The 24,824-nt window shown below is 43.3% G+C and overlaps 1 protein-coding gene across 1 annotated transcript in view; it reads right to left on the bottom strand.

Annotated features, from left to right (window-relative positions):
- mms4 (Methyl methanesulfonate sensitivity 4) overlaps nucleotides 1–24,824 on the bottom strand; it is a 249,316-nt gene that overhangs the window by 127,153 nt on the left and 97,339 nt on the right. The window contains exons 5-6 of the mRNA XM_068345953.1: nucleotides 13,259–13,444; nucleotides 4,480–4,635 (exon numbers count right to left, since the gene is read on the bottom strand). Of these exons, the coding sequence (XP_068202054.1) occupies nucleotides 4,480–4,635; nucleotides 13,259–13,444 (342 nt within the window). The remainder of the gene's footprint in view (nucleotides 1–4,479; nucleotides 4,636–13,258; nucleotides 13,445–24,824) is intronic.

Raw genomic sequence — 24,824 nt, 5'->3', positions numbered from 1 at the left:
GTACACATGAAGTCCTGAGATCTTACAGCTAGTCTGACCGTGTCTGCCGTCTCCATGCTGAATGGAGTTTGCTTGACAAACTTGTTCAGGGCTGAGAGGTCAATGACTGGTCTCCAGCCTCCAGACGTCTTTCTTACAAGAGAGAGTCGAACGAAGAAGCCTGGGGACCCGTCAAGGACCTCTTGGAGAGCGCCCTTCTTCAACAGGGTCTGGACTTCTGCCCGAAGGGCCTGCCCCCTTGCTGATCCCATGGCAAGGGAGTCTATTAACACGATTTCTGGTCAAGGGAGGTAGAGATGTTGTGAACAGGACACGATATCCTAGACGGATCACGGAGATTGTCCAGGAATCGGCCTCGAGTTGCTTCCACTTGTCTGAGCAACTTTGTAGGCATCCCCCAACTGGTGGAAACGCAGGGGGAGTGCCTATCCTAGCATTTGCAGCCTCAGCTGCTCCCTCTAGGATTCTTTCCTCCCCTGGAGGACTTTTTGCCTAGGGCTTATTAGACACCAGTGTCTTCGCTGCTGGTTTCGTCGTTACGGTCTTGGTTGGACGGGACTGCTGAGGTGCTGGAGGTTTATAGGGCTTGGTTGTTAAAGCCCTATGGAGGAGGGAGTGTCGATGAGACTTCCTCCACCTCTCAGCAACAAGTTCCACATCCTTAGGCTCAAACAGATGGGACCCCTCTAGGGAGGAATGTCTGAGCCTATTTATCTTGACGCTTGGGACCTGTTGATGGAACCTCTCAGACACTGCATCGCGACGTTTCAAAATAGTGTTTGCCCACAAGTTCGAAACTTGGTGGGCAAGAAACTCGATCGTGCAAGTGCCTGAGTAAAAAGGTCTCCATTGCCTTCCTGGTACGCTCCTTGGAAAAATCCTCGGATCGTATCAGGATACCTAAGGTCCCTAACCAGATGTCCAGCCATGAAGTAGCTTGCATCGCATACTTAGTGAGGTACCTTTTCCTGGTAAAGGACTTTGGCCACCGAGAACGAGTCCTGCCGGCTGGAGAGTCTCAAGAGGGACTCCCCTGGTTAGCTCTTCCAGAGAATGGTGAAGTGGAAGAGCTGAACTGGGTTCCTCCAGGATCTCAAAGTACCTCCTTTGCTGTACGCGAGGAGGTGGGAGGAGCTTGTTCGTAGAGCCAGCACGGTTGGAGGAAACACACTTGGAGAGCTGTTGGGTGATCTTGTCCCTGGTACTCTTCAACCCTTAAGACCAGGGCAGGGCTGCACTGGTCTTTGAGGTTTTCTGAGTGCCGAAGATGCGGTCTAAGACCGTGTCTTTGCCTCTCGAGGGAGTATCTCTGGGTCGGAAAAGCCATTGAGAACCCTCATTAGAGTCAGAATCTGCCAGAATGCATGTTCTGATTCTTGTTGGTCTCCTCCTAATGTTGGACTCACAGTGAAGTCTCCTTCTATCCCCAAGAGCTCTTCTTGCGGTGAGTCACGGACATTCCTTGAGTAGCTGGCTGTCTCCGTTCTAGCCCTGGTGGAGGACTTTGGCAGTGTCTTGGAGTCTTTGGACTCCTTCTGAGGAAGGAGGTAAGACTCCAACATCGAAGGCCTGAGTGTCATGTCTCTCCTGGTCTCAGATTGAGGGGAACTCTCCGCGTGAAGGGAGGTTTCCTCCAATGGTGCGACAGAAGAGTGTCTCTCCTCACGCAATTCCCTTGGTGAAGGATGGTCTTCATCTGACAGGGAGGAAGATTATCCCTGGGGAGAAACTGGAGGGACTAGCCTTGATGGTCTACACGGAGACAGCTTCATCCTCGGGGAAGTGACCGCGTCGGAAACTCCTCTTTTCCTCTTCAAAGGGGTAGAGGAAGCCATGGTTCCGTGTCTTGAGTCCAGAGCTATAGGTTGCTCTGATAAGCAGTTGGACAGGACGGGCTTGAATGCCTGTGTTACAGCTCTGACTAAGGCACTGAATCAAGACTACTGACTGACTGATGCACTGTAAGACAGATCCCCTGAAGGGAAAGGGACTGAAGGTTCCCTACGAGGAGTCACTGTAATAGGTGGGTCCACCTTAGAAGGCAGTTTAGGGATCCTGAACGCCTCTGCTTGTGCCTGTTTCCTTTCTCCCACAGGGCGCGCTGGAATGCGTTTGCGGGGAGGGGAATGAGGCGATGGTGACCTTTCCGGGTGTAGATCCTGCGCCCGTGCCTGTTGGTGCGTGCAGGAGAATATTGGCACGCGCGGGCGAGCAGGAGAATATTGGTGCGTGCGGGCACGCGGGAGAGTTTTGGCGCACGTGCGCATGTCTCTGTGAGTGGGCGCGGGAGAGATTTGGCACGCAGGAGAGTGCGAATGTCCAGGAGAGTGCCCGCCCGCAGGTGAGAGCTGCCTTGTGCCTGCTGTCTCGCCTACAGAGTGTTTGTGCGCCGGAGAATAATGGCGCGCAGGCATTTGTTGACGCGCAGGCATTTGTTGACGCGCAGGTGAGTACTGGCGTGCAGGAGCGCGCTGGTGTGCAATAGAGAATTGGCGCGCAGGTTGGCGCGCGGGAGATAATTGGCGCGTAGGAGAGTAAGGGGGCGCAGGAGAGTGTTGGCGCGCAGGAGAGCGCTGGCGCGCAGGTGGGCGCTGGCGCGTAAGAGATCGTGGGCGCATAAGCACACGAGAGCGCTGACGCGCAGGAGAGCGCAGACGCGCAGGAGAGCGCAGACGCGCAGGAGAGCGCAAGAGCGCTGTAGTGCGCTGGCGCGTGGGTGACCCTGGTGTGTGCTCGCAGGGTGCGCAGGTGAACATGGGCGTGTGGGCGCGCAGGAGAGTGTGCTGGCGTGCTGGAGAGCGTTGGTGCGCAGGCGCATGAATCTGCTGCCTTCTATGAGTGAAGGGGTGCGCCCAAGCGCTGTAGTGTTGACGTGCAGTCTGACGAGCTGCTGGTGAGCGCTGAAGTCCTGTTGGTTGGCGAGCTGCAGGGCGATGGCGGGCAGCTGCGCACTTTGGTAGAGCTAAAATAAGCTCTACCGGTGACAGCAACGGTGATGGCAGGTTGGCAGGTCTGGAGGGTGGATGGTCGACATGCCCTTTGTAAGGGCGACCATCCACTGAAGGGGATCGCGAACGATCAGCAGAGAGGTCCAGGACCGAAGTCACAAGACTAGTTACAGGAGCAGTGATGATCGATGAATGAAGGTCAGAATACAATGGAGGCTCCTCTGCAGGGGACGGCTGCGACGACGATGAACCAAAGAGGTGCCTCTTCACCGCTGGTGAAGGGAGACCTCTAAGGCGAAGTGGAAGGCGTGCTTTCCGATGAATGCGCCCTCTGGGGGCCGTTGGATCAGCCAGCTGACCGTGCGCCGCAGCAGTCCTCCAAAGAGGAGTCTCTTTAAGTGAACTAGAAACACTAGCAGGAGAGACAGACGTTGAACTTATTTCCCCCTCGAAGGATGTTCAGGAATGGGGGAAACTAAGTCGGCAGCAACCGCTGAAGAGTCTGGAGGGGCAGAGGAGTTGGATGATACCGCATGAGACACCTCTGATACAATAACGTCGACAAGGGTTAGAGGATCTACCTCTGACGGTGACGATGATTGCTTAACAGAAACACCCATGTGGATGAACTGTAGCACCCATAAGTCCCAAGGAAGACCAAATCTGTAAAAGAGAGGTTAGTGACAAGGCCTCACCTGGGGGGAGAGGTGTGGCTGCTTCACTAGGGTAAGCAACATCATCTCTCGAGAACCGGGGTTGGCCGACATTAACTTTGGTCTACGCTACTACTCGACGGTCTCTTGTAAGAGACCGAACGAGTAGGAGCTTCGGAGGAGGGTCGGGAGACGGAAGAAGAGGCCTTGGGTTTTTCTTCCTTCAAAGGAACAATATCCCGCTTGGACTTCTTCTTCCGCCGTCACGCAAACCTCTCCCACTGGGAGGAAGACCACTCCCTACACTCATTACACTTATTTACGCTATCACACCGTTGACCTCTGCATAAAGGACAAAGGGTGGGAGGATCAGTCTCCACCGCCGACATAAATGTCCCACAAGGGCGGCCGGAGAGTCCAGGGCAGGTACGCATGATCGCAGAAGTCAACTTCACACACACACACACACACACACATAAAGAGAAAATGAAAAAGCAAAATTCATTAATAGATGCCAATATTCGGCGAGGATGAAAAGTAGTAACGCCCGTTCGCAATCCGAGCCGAAAGCAAAGTGAGCTCAATCTCAAGTGTGTGAGGGGGGGGGGGGTAGCAAGCTACCCCCGCTAACTAGCAGTATGGGTAGTTAACCCTTGTTAAAAATTAATGGCTCGTCATTTCAGCTACGCCGAAAGTAATACCCCAATTAAATAGCGTGGTTTGTATTCCAGTTATGAAACAAATATCTTTCTTAAGGGGTTGGTAACATGGATGTGAGTTTTTATGTATAATTTCCAACACTGGTACCTATTTGGTTGGCTGCCTTGAAGTGAATTTATATAATTTAGGAAAGTTAGCAATAAATAGAAATTACAAACCTGCAAAGTGAGAGGATCAATCCTTGTAAAACTGGCTACACAAGGAACAACAGAATCTACTACTTCATATCGAAGATCTGCTGATTGAAGATGACTTAAAACTTGACTTCCTACAGGCAGTTCCAGTAAGTGACGATCTAACTGAACTTTTATATACTGTTGAAATAAAAAAGCATACATTTAGAATTCAAACATTAAGTTATATAACAACATCATACATACATATACCAAGGCACTTCAACCAATTTTGGGGGTACCCGACATCAAACAAATGAAACAAAAAAGGGGACCTCTCCTCTCTACGTTCCTCCCAGTCTGACTAGGGACTCAACTGAGTTCAGCTTGTACTGCTAGGGTGCCACAGCCCATCCTCCCCCGTTATCCACCACAGATGAAGCTTCATAATGCTGAATCCCCTACTGCTGCTACCTCCGCGGTCATTTAAGGCACCGGAGCAGCTGGGCCTACCGAAACTGCATCACAATTGCTCCCCATTCGTTCCTATTTCTAGCACGCTCTCTTGCCTCTCTCACATCTATCCTCCTATCACCCAGAACTTTCTTCACTCCATCCATCCACCCAAAACCTTGGCCTTCCTCTTGTACCTCTCCCATCAACTTTTCCATTCATCACCTTCTTTAGCAGACAGCCATTTTCCATTCTCTCAACATGGCCAAACCACCTCAACACATTCATATCCACTCTAGCTGCTAACTCATTTCTTACACCCGTTCTCACCCTCACTACTTCGTTCCTAACCCTATCTACTCGAGATACACCAGCCATACTCCTTCGACACTTCATCTCAAACACATTCAATTTCTGTCTCTCCGTCCCTTTCATCCTCCACAACTCCGATCCATACATAACGGTTGGTACAATCACTTTCTCATACAGAACTCCCTTTACATTCATGCCCAACCCTCTATTATTTACTACTCCCTTAACTGCCCCCAACACTTTGCATCCTTCATTCACTCTCCACCATTTGCTGCAACAACAGACCCCAAGTATTTAAACTGATCCACCTCCTCAAGTAACTCTCCATTCAACATGACATTCAACCTCGCACCACCTTCCCTTCTCGTACATCTCATAACCTTACACTTACCCACATTAAAACTCTCAACTTCCTTCTCTCACACACTCTTCCAAATTCTGTCACTAATCGGCCAAGCTCCTCTTCCGCGTCTGCAACCAGTACAGTATCATCCGCAAACAACAACTGATTTACCTCCCATTCATGCTCATTCTCGTCTACCAGTTTCAATCCTCGTCCAAGCACTTGAGCATTCACCTCTCTCACCACTCCATCAACATACAAGTTAAACAACCACGGCGACATCACACATCCCTGTCTCAGCCCCACTCTCACCGGAAACCAATCGCTCACTTCATTTCCTATCCTAACACATGCTTTACTACCTTTGTAGAAACTTTTCACTGCTTGCAACAACCTTCCACCAACTCCATATAACCTCATCACATTCCACATTGCTTCCCTATCAACTCTTATCATGCCCTTTCTCCAGACCCATAAACGCAACGTACACCTACTTACCTTTTGCTAAATATTTCTCGCATATCTGCCTAACAGTAAAAATCTGATTCATACAACCCCTACCTCTTCTAAAACCACCTTGTAATTCTAAGATTGCATTCTCTGTTTTATCCTTAATCCTATTAATCAGTCCTCTACCATAAACTTTTCCAACTACACTCAACAAACTAATATCCCTTGAATTACAACTCATGCACATCTCCCTTACCCTTATATAGTGGTACAATACATGCACAAACCCAATCTACTGGTACCATTGACAACACAAAACACACATTAAACAATCTCACAACCATTCAAGTACAGTCACACCCCCTTCCTTCAACATCTCAGCTCTCACACCATCCATACCAGATGCTTTCCCTACTCTCGTTTCATCTAGTGCTCTCGTCACTTCCTCTCTTGTAATCTCTCTCTCATTCTCATCTCCCAACACCGGCACCTCAATACCTGCAACAGCAATTATATCTGCCTCCCTATTATCCTCAATATTCAGTAAACTTTCAAAATATTCCGCCCACTTTTTCCTTGCCTCCTCTCCTTTTAACAACCTTCCATTTCCATCTTTCACTGTCTCTTCAATTCTTGAGCCAGCCTTCCTTACTCTCTTCATTTCTTTCCAAAACTTCTTATTCTCTTCATATGAACGACCAAATCCCTGACCACACCTAAGGTCAGCCGCCCTCTTTGCCTCACTTACCTTGAGCTTTACTTCCACATTTTTCTCTTTATATCTTTCATACTTCTCTACACTATTACTCTGCAGCCATTCTTCAAAAGCCCTCTTTTTTCTCTTCCACTTTTACCTTCACTACTTCATTCCACCATTCACTGCCCTTCCTCATGCTGCCTCCAACAAACTTCTTGCCACACACATCACTTGCAATCCCAACAAAATTTTCTTTTACTAACTTCTACTCCTCTAAATTACCAGTTTCTCTTACTTTCACTTTGTCATATTGTACAGTAATTCATATATATAAGTAGATAAATAGTTCTAGTTTTAAGTCTTGGTTATCTACAATGTAACAGGATATTTTAAGATGGTAATAACAATGAACATATTGTAATGCTATTCAGTCTTAAGCAAAAACATTTTCCAGCATTCTAAAATTCCTTTTGTAATTTGTATAAGTAAACATAAAAATCTTTTTTTGCTTTGGAACTTCCTGGGATTTTTTCGAATAAAGTCAAACCTTACCTTTCTTGGGGGTTAGATAACTGAGATATCAGGAAATAAGGGAAAACCATAAATAATTAATGCACCCTCAGTGACACTTCCAGACCCTTATTTCCTTATATGAATAAATAAAACTTATGCATTTCAGTCTAGAGAGAAAAGACAAAAGGAATAGTTCAGCATTCATAGTTACACTAAAGTTACTAAACCAAATACAGGAAAGCATTCACAGTTATAAAAGTGAAAATAAAATATTAAACAATGTCTTGAAAATTCATTCATATAACAGTATCAGTCTTAACATACCCTCCCTTGTTATATAAATGAGTATGCATTTGTTGTTCTATATTCCGGTGCTTTTTTTTCTTATCTGTTAAGGCAAATTCCCGTTTATGCAAGTGTGAATGTACCTTCACTGAAAAGAAATAACAGCACTCTGTTATATAAAAACAAATACAGTACTCATACTCATTTGTGTAACAAAAGAGAGAAAGTAAGTTGAGATGGACATTGTTACATAAGGAAACTTTCGCGACTTTGTGTAATACTGAACTTTAATGGGGTTTTGTCTTTTTTATCATGGCCTGTTATGTATTTTTAATTGTGAATAAATAATAATAAATATTGCTTTATAGTGAATGGCAAATCTCCTATTGATAAGGCCTGACTGAAATGTATTTTTCAATTGTGTTTTATCCATTTTTCAAAAGTTAACTGCGAGTAAGTTAAGTACATGCTGTAAGAATGTTTGTTATAAGTAATGGATGGACATATTCATTTGAAACAATGTCAGACAAATACATTCAATAGAAATCCTGAGAGTAAAGCAAGTTCAATAAACTGGTCATATGTACAGTACGGTAGATACAGTCGAATAAGAAATACAGTATGTAATCAAACAATACAGATAAATATTAATTTATAAATGATAGAAAATTATTTGTATTCTTGAGAAATGGCAAGACCTTTCTCACAGCAATAATGGTTTCTGAATATCATCTCTATGAAAGTCACCTAAGGTCCATATTGCTCCCTAATCGAAGCTCACTGTATGTCGACATTTAGGCCTATTACAGTATTATAGAAGTTTACTGTTTTCCTTCACTTCAATAGCCACAACTGCATCACTATACTATTGTGCCTATATGACAGCATATGACAATGATAGATGGATTAGTAAGCCATTTTCAGTCTATTTGTCGAACACAAGTAAGTAGGCAGTCGATTTCTACACTCTACAAGTATAAAACCTAGTGTTTATATTACTATAATTACTAGCTAAGCTACAACCCTAGTTGGAAAAGCAGGATGCTATAAGCCCAAGGGCTCCAACAAGGAAATAGCCCAGTGAGGAAAAGAAACAAAGAAAAATAGAATATTTTAATAACAGTAACATCAGAATAAATATCTATATAAACTTCAACAAAACAAGAAGAAGAAAAATAAGATAGAATAGAGTGACCAAGTGTACCCTCAAGCAAGAAAACTCTAACCAAGACAGTGGAAGGCCATGCTTCAAAGGCTATGGCACTATCCAAGACTACAGAACATTGGGTTTGATTTTGGAGAGTCCTTCTAGAAAAGCTGCTTGCTATAGCTAGAGAGTCTCTTCTACCCTTACCAAGAGAAAAGTGGCCGCTGAACAATTACAGTGCAGTACTTTACCCCTTGTGAGAAGAAGAATTGTTTGGTAATCTCGGTGTTGTCAGGTGTATGAGGACAGAGGAGAATATGTAGAGAATAGGCCAGACTATTCGGTTTACGTGTAGGCAAGGGGAAAAACCGTAAACAAAGAGAAGGATCCAATGTAGTACTGTCTGGCCAGTCAAAGGACCCCATGCCTCTCTAGCGGTAGGATTTCAACAGGTATCTCAAATGTTAGTTAGCATTAATGTGATCAGGAATATATACAGTATGTGTTTTAATTGTTCAAGTGGGTTGTTGTTACAAATCAGGAATCCTAATTTGTTGTGTTCTGTGCTGTGGGCAACAATAAGATTTTGATCAAAGTAATTCTGATGTGAGAGCTCACCCGACACTATTATGGATGAATATATTAGGCTTACCTCAGGACGAGATCAAGAGAGGAATCTAAACATAGAAAAAAAGTAAACCTAAATTCACAGGAGCATCCAAAAACAAGGCTAGTAGATTTAGATTGTGATGGAATGTTACAAATCATACTACTTACCCTAAAGGAAGTATGTAGTGGTGTACTTAAAACTCAATTTTATGGAAGAGTTTGCTATATTCGGGCAACCTAAGAAGGCTAACAACCCTTGGTGAGGTGGCAGAGTTCATGGCCTAACCTGCCCATATCCAAACCCTAACTCATGGCATTTAGCATAAGGATTCTAGTGTTCCATTTAGTAATGGTTTTGATGGTACACAATGCAATATGAGTTAATAACCTCCCCACAAGCCTCAATCTCATTTTCTTCAGATCCTTCTACAGTAGTACCTCGGTTTATTAGTTTAACGAGTTTAATTCTTTATTGGCGCTCGCTTGCAAACTAAAACAACTTTTCCCATTAGAAATAAAAGAAATTTACTCAAAGCATTCAGCAGACCCATAAATACACATATACAGTACTGTACACTAATATTTTAAGGATTTATAATGTAATTTGGTGAACAAATGACAGTCCCTAACATCCTGAATGAATATCAATTAATAATTCACAAAAAAAAAAAAAAAATATTTTCAAATTAACTTACACTTTGCTTTTGAGTTGTGGGAGGCATAAGGATGAGGAAAAAAGGATTACTGCTTGGCGTAAAATTTCCCTCTATGAAAACGTCTGCTAAAAAATCGGGAGTTCTCTCTCATTAGTAATTGAATCATTTAATTTACGCTTCCTGGACACTTTGTCGACTTGTTTTACAAATCTTACTTTCAACTTTCCCGAGGAACCTATCTAGAGATGAAGACTTTTTTTTCAAAATAGTATGGAAATGTAACATCTGATTTTCAGTAAATAGGTTGGCTGCTTGCCCTTCCAAAGCCTTATCTGGGTGATGTGTTTCTACAGAATTTAGCACGGTTTCCCACATTTTCAGCATCTCCCTTCTTTCATTTGAAGCGAGAGGTTTGTCACACTGTCCCTACTCCTCCACCTCAGATGAAATCTCCTCCATATCCTCCTATTGCTGCTTCTTATGCAACTCCATCAGCCCCTCAGTCGTCAGCTAATCACCATGCTTGGCCGGCAGAACACTGACGTCATCCTTGTCCACCTCCAACTCCTTTGTCTTGCCAAAGGACACAATTTCATCGTCACTGAGTTAGATGAGAATCAACTATTCTATGTTACCAAGAACACGGGTATGCACAGGGGAAGCGGCAGCAGACTGAGGAGTCCGATGCGACAAAAGATATCTTCAGTGACTTCTTGAGCGTTGCCAAGCTAGACACTGGCAAAGGCTTAGCTTGCTTCTTTCCCTTCAAGGCGAATGCTTGCCACTGCACAGGTGGCCATGAACTGGACTTGGTGCATGGGGAGGACTGCGAACAATCATGTCTCCTACAAGAAGCACAGAGGGAGTGTGAATCTACAGCCAATTTACTCACAGACCGGTTGCAATGTCTACCCTTCCCCAAACAAGTACGTAAGACTTTCTTGCTTAACCTTCATTCCACAATCCAACAACAAGCATTCACTTAATGCAAAAGATAAAGAAAATGAAAAGTTCGATCAGGAGCTGACAGTACAGCCATACACATCAGCAGCCAAAACAAAAGTGAAGCTTTCAGACTGACGAGGGGGGCAGGGTTTCTTGCCCGCACCCTCCACCCCCAGTTTACTGGATACCAACACCATATACGAGAAGGCAGGGCACCTCAACGGCAAATCAACAGATTAGGGTGACAACATCCCATAAGCAGGACCATCTATGACATCTCCCCCAAAAACCAACCAAATTTAATGCCAGCAATGACTGGTTTGATAAATTTCAAAGGAGGTTCAACCTTATGAGTGTGTCCCTGCCTCTGCTAATAAACCGACTGCTGATGCATACATGGAGATGTTCCAGACCAACACTGAGGAAGGGGGTTATTTGCACAAGCAAGTTTTCAATATGGATGAGACCGAGCTTTTTTGGAAACGTATGCCATTGCAAACTTTTATTATGAAGGAGGAGGGTAAAGTCACTAAATTGAAGATCTACAAAGGTCGCATCACACTTATAATGTGTGGAAATGCTGTGGGCTTTATGATAAAGCTAGCACTTCTCTATAAGTCTAAAAACCCAAGAGCCTTCAAAAACAGAAATACTGTAAGACAATGCTGCAAGTGCATTGGCTGCACAACCAAAAGGAAAGGATAACAAAAGCACTTACATAGGATTGGTTTCATCCCCGAAGTAAAGTATTATCATGCCGAAAAAGGCCACGATTTAAGAGTGCTTCTCCTAATAGACAATGCTGGAGGCCGCACGATCAACTTGCATTATGAGGGCATACAGGTAGAATTCTTACAACCAAACTTGACATGGATCAAGGAGTTGTTTGTGCTTTCACGCCACTTTATATGCAAAACTCTCTTCAAAATTTGGTCGAGTTTATGGATGCGGATAATGATTTCTCATTGAAGGAGTACTGCACTGGTGTGGATACACCATTGCAATATCCAGAAGCTAATAAAGAAGATGAAGAAAGAAACACTAAGGTTGTTGGAAGAAATTGAAGTCAGAAGTAGTCAACGACTATAAAGGATTCTCTCCTGACGAAATCCCCCACTTTGCAGTAGATAAGGCAAAGAAACTCGTGACATAGCTCAGAGAAGATGGTTTCACAGATATGACTACCAACAACGTAAATGACCTGATTGAGGCCAACTTAGCAGCGTTTAGTGATGAAGATCTGACGGATATGATGAAGTCCGCAAGGGAGGACTAAGAAGAAGAGCATGAAGATTCAGAGGAAGAAGAGGAGGTCGGCCTTATACTGATTGCCTCTCAACTCTAGCAAAATAGCAAAGTAACTTCAGACAATACCTAAAGATTGGGACCTGTAAATGATTTGTGAATTAAAGTTCAGAAAGGCAATCTACAAAGCCATGGAAGTACATAAGAACATCCTTTTACATCAGAATAAGCAGCGTTAGCAATTGTCTATTACTATGTTCATCACTCGTAAGAAAAAGAAGATATGGGCACTACTTCATCAGCAAGAAAAGAAGTTACTTTGCTGGAGGACAGCGAAGATATTGTACCACCTGATGAAGTGCCAGCTGAAGTGGTGCTTCTAGAGAAGCAGTAATAATCTTCTTTACTGTGCAGTAGATTTACCTCATTATGGTCGCCATCTAAATGCTTCAGCAGTATACAGCTAATCAATATCATTAAATCCAGTTTACGTATCTCCACTGTTGAGTGTTCCGATTTTAAATCTTTTTTTTTATATACAGTATATGTAAGGATATCTACAATTAAAGTACGATTTAGCATAACAAATGATTAAGAATGTATAATTGGTTTATAAGAGCGTTAGGAACACACACACACACAGGTGGTGATATTTATATTGCCAGTACTGTACTGTAATCCATGGAAGGAAACTTTTTAAAAGCCGTAGATTTTAAGTGGCCTATTATCCGTGAAATTCCTGAACCATAGAGGGGTTGGAACCTAATGACCCCGGATAAGTATGTTTTACTATTAGTAACCTTAAAATCTTAGTGTAGTAAGAGCTTACACATCTTTTCAGTCAAAGCACTGTCTTGCATTTGCTGTTACTGTATATAATTGTGGATCTTGGTCTTTATTAACTGTCACATAACTATGAAATTCCTGAATACCCAAAATTATCTTTTCAAGGAATTTGCAGACATCCCCACAAATAATTAGATTCCCAAATCTTAAACAGGAGAATGTTAAGGAACAACTCTAATAATGGAACTACTATTTTAGTTCTTGTAAGCAGACAATGGAGATACAACACTAATGTCAGAAATAAGTAAAAACTATCAACAAAGGCCCTGTCATGGAATTACAGCATTCTTTTCCAAAATATGCCCCAAATCTTGGTCTCTTACCTTCAAACACTCTCCTGGCTTCATTGCTTTACGGGATGTCCTTTCTGCCTCTCTTTGTGCCTTTGCTTCTGCTTTTTCTAAGGCTCGCTGCTTTCTCAAAGCCTCCCTCTCCTTGCGTTTAGCTTCTTTCTCTTCCCTGACCTCATCTGCTTTAAGTTTTCTCTTCGATACAGTAGGAGACACAACCTAAACAAAAAAAAAAAGGAAATTAAAAATTCTACATCACTGAATTTCAAATACAATATTGCATGATAATTTTCAAAACTTATACTCCCAACAAGGCATTGTAATACATTATTGGTTATCAGTAAACTTAAATATTTAGGAACAAAAGGTACTTGAAAAATACCTAATTACAAACTTAAGGATGGTCAGCTATATCATTAAATCTTCAAACCAGATACAAGTTCCATCATAGTACAGTATTTGTAGTACAGTGTTCTTGCATATCACAATCAGCATCATCTATTCACATTAATAAAACTTGTCACTTCAGTCATCGCTGACCCAAAACTATGTGTTAAGTCCTAAATAAGGATTTCTTATTTTTTTAGGGGGCAAAATAATTTGATATCAACATTATAATACATTATATGGAGTTCAATAAATGAATAAAAAGCCAATCAAAAGTAGGTAACTTGATAAAAAAGTCCTATGAATAATATTTATGCTTATAGAATATATGTACCGTATCTAAAAGTCTAAGTAGATTTTTCCCTTACAAACTAATCATATATAAATATCCAAACAACAGAATTTTAATAATAAAATTTCTTATTTCTATTCTTATCTGATGTTCATATTCCTTCTCCGGAAGCTCAGTTTAAATTGATATTTACCCATAAAATTAAAAATAATTAATTTACCATTTTCTTCCCTACAATAAACATGTGCCCTTAGTAAAGGAAAGAGCATTCTAGCGGTACTTGGTAACTGGTGCTTTCATCTATTTTCAACTAATATATATATGAAAAAACTGAGGAAATCTCTTTAGCCTTACGATAATTTTTAGCTCTGAAGAAAGACAAAAAGGGACTAAATCATTTTGTGTTCTCCAAAGGTTACTCTAACAGATACCATATGTAGCCCACAAGTGTGTTTCGCTGAAACTAATGCCAACGAGAAAATGGTTTTAGCTATTAGATCTTTAAGAAAAATATTTCAAATGTATATATGAATCTTTTGCATACTGCACAACCTTATCCAAATTCCAAAAACTTGATCTTACTACTGCAGGCATTTCAATATTCAATGATTTACAGTACGGCCACTTTAATACCAGAAAGGGAAAAATCTAATCTCTGATGTTTGAACACAGAATTAAGCATTGAACTAAATCCTTTAATAGCTGAAATTTAACATTTCTTATGAAAAATTATTTGTAAAAATTTAACAATATCAAAGCCAGACCTAGTCATTGACAGAACTCTTTATTTTGCACTAATCAAAATTTACATTACTTTGTCTTTGAAAGGGAATATTGGTAGATTGTCCTTTAGAACCTATAATGGTTCTTGAAAGTTTCAGTAACCATATGTTTCTTATAATACAGTATATAGTCTCCAATCAGTCAGTTGTGGAACAGATGGGTTTGGATGAATCACCTTTGAGAGAGGTTATTCCTGCATATAGGCATTGTACAGCAACCTTCTTGGATACTCCAACAACAGGTGCCACAGACCTGTGAACTATTCCGTCTGTGGCCAGAAAGGAGCTGTTAGCATCATCCTGAACTTGTTTAACACCTGCTGAATCATAGCGAATGGTAGGAAGGATAATAAGTAAAGAGGTTTTATTTCATGAGAGGAGTACTAAAATACCTAAATAACAATTCGCCACATAAGAGATAAGTAGAGGTTTAGAAGTACTTATGTTATTGAGAGTTGATATAGGGATCTAGACTACCATCTCGGTTTTAAGCCTCCCAAATTCTAGATAATGTATCTAAAAGACCAGCTAGAAGGTGGGATACCAATGTTGTCTCTGTTAAAGGGCAAAATAAATACAGAATTTGAGGCTCTGAAAATAGCTTGGATTTGGTAGATACCAAGTATCACTAGGCTTTATTTAAAAGTTCATTAAAACCACTAATCACCACTTGAGGATTTAGGTTGGGATTTGAAAGGTAGGCTATGCCTGAAATAATACTCTGAAATGTTATTTTCATAATAAAATAAATTTTTGAATATACTTACCCGCTGGTTACATAAGAATGGCTAACGTCCCTGACGCCTCGGTAGGAAATTCAAAATCTTGCGCGGCTATCGCAGATATGCCAGGTGTACACTAGTGCCCTCATGGTACAACAAGTAGAACTATACCCAACCTCTTCAGATTTTCTATACCCCATGGTCTCTAGAAGGGAGGAGGGTGAGTTTTTAACTTATATAACCAGCGGGTAAGTATATTCAAAAATTTATTTTATTATGAAAATAACATTTTTAAATATAAAACTTACCCGCTGGTTATATAAGAATGGCTGATTGACACCCTTGGTGATGGGTCAGAGACAGCTACATAATTGGAAATTCACTTAAGCATTACACAAACCACTTAAGAGGTTCTCACCTGATAAGGAAGCTGACAGCAATGCTCTGCCTCATTTTGTCTGCTATCCTTAGAAGATCCAGCGGTCCACCCAGGGGGCTGATGATCTCTAGGAGCTGTCAAACGGTTCAATAACCTATAACATGACAGGACCTCAACTAATACCCTTGTTCCAGGCACTCTCTAGGAACAAAATGACCACCTGACTAGGTCAAAGATTGCTGAGGATTGTCGACCAATCTTCACGTACAATCATAAAAACATATATAATAGTTCCAAGAGAAGAACAGGGGTACTAAGAATATAGGGAAATGTAGTGGTGAATGTCTCACCTACTACTGCACTCGTTATTACAAGTGAACGCAAAACGTAGACGTCCTGATAAAGAGACTGAATACGATCTAAGAAACGCAAGGCGAATACAGGAAAACCCCTTCACAAGGCTGTATACGCGATGCTTTGCAGAGAACAGATTAGTTTAAAAGTTACAGAAGCTCTTATAGCTCTAACTTCATGAGTCTTTACCCTTTCGACATGTTACGAACTGTTACACAAGAGTGTGAAAGAACTCTTGTAATTAAAGTCTATACCAGACGATAAGAGCGTTTTAGACATAGATAGCGCAGGCTTCTTGACCGTGCACCAAAGAGTCATGAATAGACTCTTAACTTCTTTGGTCCTGTCCCGATAAAACTCCATCGTTTTAACCGGGTAAAATACTCTTCATAGCCCTTGACAAACCAAATCCGAGAGGATAAAGATTCCGAAAGATTTAGGCCTTGGATGAGAAGGACATTTGTTAATGATCAAGAATCCAGGATGCGAGGTGCCTAAGGCTTAACCATTGTGAAGTCCATGTTCTTGCTAAAAGATTAAACTTCACTGGCTCTCAACTATAGTAGACTTATTTAGAAAGTCTCCAAAGTTAGGCCTTAAAAAGAAAACAAGTGTAAAGGTTCTGATCTGTCACTACCGCGAAATTCCAGAAACGAATCCCAAATTTAGGCTGGAGCATCTTGCTGACCCTTCTAAGTCATCTCAAATGACCTGAGAAGATCCATAAGGTCTTGATTTGATAGATGCAATCTTCTGCATCTGCAGACAACTGTCCTCATACTCCTGTAACTATTGATGGTTAAAGAGGAAAAAATGTGTTTTCATTCCAAGGTCTGAGAAGAAACAGACCGCTTGTCTTAGAGTTACCAAATGAAGAGCCCTTTAGCTCTACACAACTCCACAAGACACCCTAATTGGGTTGTATAACCTTGAGGCAAAGGTCCCTTGTACAAGCGATAGCCTCAGCTGTCTCCTTCGAACAACCTCTTGATCACAGGGGTTTTCCAAAATACTGGAGGCAGCTAGACCTAAAGCTTGATGGTTTAGAAATAAAGCGTTCGTGATCCTGACACAGGAAAAAACGGACTGATGACATGCTTCCAGCAAATACCCAGCATTGGACCAGTATGGTTCCAGCCTGCTGTATATGCTCATTAAACGGATTTTGAGCGAAGTGAAAAATCTATTTTTGGGTGAAAGAGCCATGTCGTCCTGATGGAAGTTCCTTCATAAGTAGCTTCCTAGGTTATATGTGACTACAGTGATATATCCCAGAGAATTTACCGAAGGTATCCAGAATTCTAACTCCTGGAGCGAGTATCCCTTAAAAATTCACAAAGGGATATCGCGTAAGGACGTATCTTGACACATCTCACTGCTATTTACACCCCAAACAGCAATTTTCACTTTGAGAGAGAAAAGTGGCAAGAAAATAGGAGTGTCAAAAAGGTAAACACTCGATTCTCCTAATGTACTGTAAATAGTTCGCCCAATCGCCACCGCGAGGCACCACCTAAGCCATTCTTTGTAGCTTCGTAGGTGTTGCAGATACAGTACCAAAGGGAGGTATTCATATCCTTTTACTAAAGGAGGGTGGGTCCATCAGGACGACATGGCTCTTTCACCCAAAAATAAATTTTTCACTTCGCTCAAAATCCGTTTTTTTGGGCTTAGGCCATGTCGTGCTAATGGAAGTTTACCAGAGCATTAATGTATCTGTGGATTTATAATAGTGCCGTTATCTCGAATTAACTATTTCCTATCTGGTCGCCAAGACCAAAGACACTTGATGTTACCGTAATACACCAATCAGCTGAGCATACCATATGCCAGCTCTTCCTGCCCCCTACAGGGAAAAGTCTATATAGACTCTAGGAAAAAACCCGAAAATTGTGAGTTCAAAGAACAATTAGCAAGCAGAAGTATATTGCGTCCTTATATACGTAAAGCATAGTTTTTACTAATAGGCAATGAATAGAATACTGTACCTCCCAGGTCCGGATCTAGACAGATAGGTTTATGTTCACGTAGGGATCATAAAACAGTAAAATAGACATGGTACAACCAAACTTACCTGTTTGCAAAAGAGAAGACATTAGTCTTACAAAGTCCTAAGAGGATCAAAGATGCTCTGATATACATGATCTATAAAATCTTGAGGCGAAAGAGACTCAAAGATTCCTTCTAATGTTTATTTACAAGAAACACATAAATCATGATTGGAATTAATATATTTATGCTAAACATATTGCATAAAAAAGCATAACAGTAATAACAAAAATAAATAAGTTTCATCTGAAAGAGAAACAAAAGCCACTCAAAGAAATAAAGTATTTCACTGCATAATGTTATTACCAGGAACACTAGCATATAAAATGCTGGCACTTGTGTCAAATTATTATGATTGAGGTCACCTAGTTAGATAAAACAGTTCATAGTGTCTCTAACAACACAATACTTATCATGATATACCTAAGTCTATCATGTACACCCTTCACTAAAAGTTCCTATTAGTGCACTGTCCTTCGCAGTAATCAAGCAGCAGGTTTTATTACACTACCTGCAACTACCACATGAAACTTGATATCCTGTAATTGCTTCGCATAGTGCTTAAAGAATACCCTGGAAGACTTCCATCCAGTATAGGCACGCAGGTTTTCAAACGACATAGTCTGAAAGAAGTTTAGAGACGAGGCAACTTTTCTCGGATCGTGACCTGCGGGTGTACTGTCAGGATCCGCTCTGCGAATAAAGTAGGTGATTTTCGCCCTTATCTGTTTCAAGGATAACGTCGAACCAGAAGTCTCTTCCCTGAAAAGCTGACCTCCCTTAAAGTCTGAAGTTCTACGAAGATAGAACTTTAGGCATTCCACTGGGCAGAGGGATGCTTCTTCCTTCAGAGGGCAGATTCTCCAGGGACCCCATCTCTTAGTGGGCAGCTCGTTCTTGGCGAGAAACGACGGATTCGGAAAGAGATTTAAATCTCCGTTCGTTGTAAACTGAATGTGGCCATCATCCCTCGAGAGGGCCACTATTTCATTAAGTCTGGCTCCTGAGGCTAGTGCAAAAAGAAATATCACCTTCTGAGTCAAGTCTTTCAGCGAGCAATCTTCATTGATCAAAGTTGAAGCCAGATGAAGAACCTTATCCAAAGACCATGAAATGAGCTTTGGAGGAGCTGCAGGTCGAAATTTGGCGCAGGCTTTTGGAATCTTGTTGAAGATTTCATTAGAAAAGTCCACCTGGAAGGCGTATAGAATCGGCCTAGCCAATGCAGATTTACAAGTAGTTATTGTATTAGCTGCTAATCCTTGTCCGTGAAGATGGATGAAGAAGGGCAAACAGAAGTCCGTAGAAATCTCTTGCGGTTTCTTCGCCTTAACAAAGGCTACTCATTTCTTCAAGGAAGACTCGTATTGTCTTCTTGTAGACTTTGACTTATATTCTTCTAAGAAGTTGATACTGTCTGCAGAAATCCCGAACCTTTTCTTAACCGCTAGGGTGAGAAAATCATGAGATGAAGGTTCTGGGTTTTCTCTGATGAAGAGTAGACAGTCGATTTCTGCACTTGCTGAGTTAGAACTGGTTCCGGCAACGGGATCAGCTTCAGGCGTAGTTCTGTTATCAGAGGGAACCAGACACTGCCTGGCCACTTGTGGGCCACTATCGCTGCCCTCCCCCGAAAGGATCTCAATTTGTCGAGGGCTTTCAACAACAGGTTGGTTGGTGGGAACAGGTAAATCCTGGACCATCTGTTCCAATCCACGGACATCGCGTCCGTTGCTTCCGCTAGAGGATCCTCGTACGGGGCAACATACCGGGATAGTTTCTTGTTGTCTCTCGTTGCGAAGAGATCTACTTGCAGTCCTGGGACTTTGTTCAATATGAAGGAGAATGATCCTGCGTCTAGGGACCATTCGGACTCTATCAGATTGATCCTGGATAGAGCATCCGCTGTCACATTGCGGAATCCTTGGAGGTGGACTGCTGTCAAGTGCCACTTCATCCTCTTGGATAGATGAAAGATGGCCAACATCACTTGATTTAATTGAGGCGATCTTGAGCCCTGTCGATTTATACATCTCACTATCACTTTGCTGTCTAAAACCAGGCGGATGTGGATTGAGCAGCGAAGTCTCAGTTTCTTCAGAGATAGAAAAACTGCCATGGCTTCCAGGAAGTTTATGTGGAAGGACTTGAAGAGTGGAGACCAGGTTCCCTGCACCTTCCGACGATGAGTGTGACCTCCCCAACCTTCCTTCGAGGCATCCGTGTGAACGGTGACTGCTGGTGGAGGTGGTTGCAAGGGTACCTTTCTTCTTAGGTTCTTTGCTTCCGACCATGGCTTGAGAATGGATCGCAGACGATTTGGGAATGGTCTTCGTAGATCTCTTCGATCGTTGTAAGCGTATTTTCTCCAGACTCCTGATGCATCTTTCAACTGCACTCTCAAAAGTGGGTCCGTCAAAGAGGCAAACTGGAGAGACCCCAACACTCTCTCCTGTTGTCTTCTTGATATTCTTCGAGATTAAAGAAGACTTTTGACAGACCTTGCTATCTCCTTCCTCTTTGCTGTGGGCAAAGAGAGGCAATGTGACTGTAGGTCCCAGTGAACTCCCAGCCACTGGAACTTTTGAGCAGGAGAAAGCCGAGACTTTTTCAGGTTGATCTTGAACCCTAGGTTTTCTAGGAATTGAATCACTTTTCTGGAGGCTTGCATGCATTCTTCTTTGGATGCTGCCCCCACCAGCCAATCGTCCAGGTAGGCCATCACCTGGACACCCATGAGGCGTAGTTGTTGAATGACTGCGTTCGCAAGCTTTGTGAATATTCTTGGAGCAATGTTCAGACCGAAGGGCATGGCTCTGAAAACGTATTTTCTTTTCTGGAGCTTGAACCCTAGGTAGGGGGAAACCTGACGGTTGATTGGCACATGCCAGTAAGCACCCGTCATGTCTATGCAGACTGTGTATGCCCGTTTGGGCAGAAGGGTCCTTATGTGCTGAAGCATCAGCATTCTGAACTTGTAGTTCACAATGAACTTGTTGAGTGGTGATAAGTCCAGAATGACTCTGAGCTTTTCCGAATCCTTCTTCGGAACACAAAATAGCCTTCCTTGGAATTTGATGGATTTTGCTTTCCTTATGACTCTCTTGTCTAATAGTTCTTGAACATATTCTTCCAGAACTGGGGTTGATGGTTGGAAGAATTGAGGAAAGCTTGGTGGGGTTGAGTTCCAACCCCAGCCCAGTCCTTTCTTGATCAGGCTGTGGGCCCAAGGATCGTAGGTCCACCGATCCTGAAAATGGAGAAGTCTCCCTCCTACCGGCAGCATCTCACTTAGAGTGCTGACTGGAGGATTTACCTCTTTGGCCACGACCACCTCTGTTGCCCCTGCCTCTGAAGGGGCGCCTCGAGGAACCCGAAAGGAACCTTGAGACTTTGGTTTAAATGTAGTAGCCTGCCTTTCGTAAACTGGGGTGAACACTAGTGACTGAGAAGCCAGAGTTTGGGGCACCAGTTGAAAGGTGCTACCGTCTGGGGCACCGTGGCCATGGGAAGCCGTTGCTGCTTTGGTCGAGAGGGCAAGCAAGGTCGTTTAGACTTGTTCTTCGGCTGGGGACCCTCATCAGCTGAAGTTTTCCGTTTTGAAGACAAGCCCCATTTGGAAAGGAGATTTCTATTCTCCGGGGCGGCTTTGTCTACAACCTCCTTGACCACTTCACTCGGTAAGAGGTCTTTTCCCCAGATGTTAGAAGCTATCAGCTTCCTAGGTTCGTGTTTAACGGAAGCGGAAGCAAACACGAACTCCCTACAATCCCTTCTGGCCTTGATGAAGTTGTACAGGTCCTTCGTTACCGTAGCCAAGTGAGCCTTGGCGAAGACCATGTACATATCCGAGGTCTCAGTGATACTAGCCATCGTCTCTAGCCCTGTTTGGAGAGACATGGAAGCAGCCAGGCGTTCCTTAGTCTCGTGTTCTCTCTTTAAGAGAAAATCAGTCAGCTTTGGGAGGTCTTCGTTGAACTGACGTCCAGCAATATCGGCCTCCAGCTTCCCGACTGTGAAGGTGACGTGAACATCCTTCCAGTCCTTGTCGTCTGATGGGAAAGCGAAGGAGAAAGGCTTGCTTTTTTATAATGTGGGGCAAGGTTTTCCTACCTCCACGGCCTTCAGAGCTGCTTTAAACCCTTTGTCCATAAAGGGAAAAGCGCGTTGGGGGTCAGCAACAAACGATGGGTGTTTTTTGCTAAGAGCCGGCACTTTCGAACTAGTGAAAGCCCTCTCTTTCAAAGTTTTGGAAAATAAGGCTTGTGCCTTAGCAAGCTCAAGGACAATTGTCTCCTTGGGCTCTGTCTCCTCTTTAGACGCCGGTTCATTTCTAAGGCGGACATAACAGTCCGGATAGGCCCCTCTGCTGGGCCAGAACTCTATTTCCTCCACTGGTACCGTGCCCAGTTTTTCCGAGAGGAAAATTTTGCCTGCTGACATAGGCATATGCTCTGCGTACCTCCAAGGGTTAACGTCAGAGAAAACGGGAAGGTCCTTCATGTTCAGCTTCTTCGGGGTTAAACGTGAAGACACCAACTGCTCAATCTCCGTCCGAAAAGTGGCTTCCTTCTCGGACGACCTCTTCTGTAGGTCCTGCACCATGGAGATCAAGGAATGAAGAGTGCTCGTGATCGAATCGAGCTGATGTGGTTGAGATGAAGTTGATGGTGCCGGATCGGCCGCTACAGCTGAAGAAACCAAAGCTACTTCGGCATTCTCAACATTCTCTTCAGAGGGGGCAACTGCCTCCTGATCCAACTCTTCCACAAGGAGATTCTTCTCCGTCTCCTCGGAGACGACAGACATGTTGTCGTCCAAATGGATACCCTCCAATGTATCCGCAACGTCAGGTTCCTGGGTCTGCTGGACCTGAAGTTGAACCAAGGGGATCTCAGGTTTTGTCTGGGGAATGATAGCATCATCATGAGCTCTGGGGAAGAGACAATCCCTCATCCTAGCATTAGGAAGGTATGGGCCCGAAGCATTCTTTTGAAAGCCCCTGACCCATTTACGCAGCGTGTCCCTAGCTGCATCCCTAGACTCTAGAGTCTTTTGGTTATCAAAAGCCTCCTTTACCAAATTTTCACAAATGGTACATACCTGCGGGTCCCAATACTTGAGAACCCCTTTGGTGATAGAGCAGCGAGCATGAGCCCTGCACACTCCATGTCCGTAGAAGCTCTTGCTACGGACTCTACAAAAGTTGTTCCCGCACTCGGGATGCTCCTCCTGTAAAGAAAGAAAAACAAATGAGTTTTCTGTGAAATCTTCAGATTTCGACTTAAATTAAGCATTATATTTAGCTTGGATAGGGTAAGCTATAGGTAGGAAAGACACCTACATGTGCCTCCTGTCCAGCCATTTGCTATGACCTCCTCCCATATTGAACTAGGCAATTCCTAGGAATTAATTACTGGAAGAAATTATCCAAGATATATTAAGTGTCCTCATGACACATCTTCCATTATGCACAATATGGTGGATAAATCTAATGGAATTTAATCATTAATAAAAGAGAGAATCATTTCTCCTAAATGATGGTCTCACAAATGGCTGCCCAAGAACCACATGTAGGTTGGAAAAAATTGGTTTTCCAGGGCACAGCAGTAACTGGCGGCAGTATGCCGCCAGTATTGCCGGTCCCGCCGGCCCCGCCGACACTGCTAGCCCCATCGACACTGTCGGACCGCCGGCACTGCCGGCCCGGTCGGCACTCGCCGGGCTAGCCGGCACCAGCCGGGCCTGCCAGCACATGCGGGCCTGACTGGGCTCAATACTATCTTATAATATAGTGGATGGAAGGCACAGGCCGGTTGCCGGCAGCCGGTCATAGGATACCTGCCGTCGGCACATCGATCAGAGATGACCAAGGCAAGAGGAGGCAGCGAACTGCCGGCTTAACCATCCATATAGACGCTGGCAGAATTAACTGCCGGCGGCTAGCCCATAAAGAAAGTCAGAGAGAAAGGTAAGGATAAAGGACAGCAAAAGATCAGCTATGCCGGCCAGCATCCCGAAAGAGTGAGCCAGTGGAAGAGGGAATTAAATTCGGGCTTCCACTCAACCATATCCCATCATAAGGAATATGGAAGGCAGTCCAAGTGAGGACTCGAGGGCACACTCAAAGATATCAGGTTACCTGCCGGCAGTCGACAGGGAAACTCAGGCCAGTTCTACAGACACTCATAGGGATTATGTAGGACCATGGCCAAGGGTGAAGGTTCATCCAACACAAAAGAGATAGCGGGGTAGGGGGTAAAAGTCCATAAGTAAGGTAATACCCTAAGGAATTACCTAACCTCAGTGATTCTAATCTCAAAAGTAACCTCAAGTAGGGGAAATCGATTCCCCAGAAAGGGTTAGGTAAAAGAGAACGCCCATAGGACACACTCTTAGAGAGCAGAATCACGTACTAAGGATTTCCACCAAGGAAGAATCCTATCTTCCAGTTAGAAAACCTTAGAACAGGACTGTCTGCTAGGCCAGGAAAAGGAAACTGTAAAACAATAACCTTAAGTGGCCTAGGGAGGACTAGCCTCCTGAACAGCAACTAGGCTAACTAGGAAGTCATTTCCCAGAAGCTAGATGCCTAACACAGACTTACTCTGATGTCCCGTCCTCCACTCCAAAC

The sequence above is a fragment of the Palaemon carinicauda genome, chromosome 22, assembly GCF_036898095.1.
Source record: "Palaemon carinicauda isolate YSFRI2023 chromosome 22, ASM3689809v2, whole genome shotgun sequence".
Classification (NCBI taxonomy): domain Eukaryota; kingdom Metazoa; phylum Arthropoda; class Malacostraca; order Decapoda; family Palaemonidae; genus Palaemon; species Palaemon carinicauda.
The sequence above is the reverse complement of the archived record's forward strand: the minus strand, read 5'-3'. Positions and strand labels throughout refer to the sequence as shown.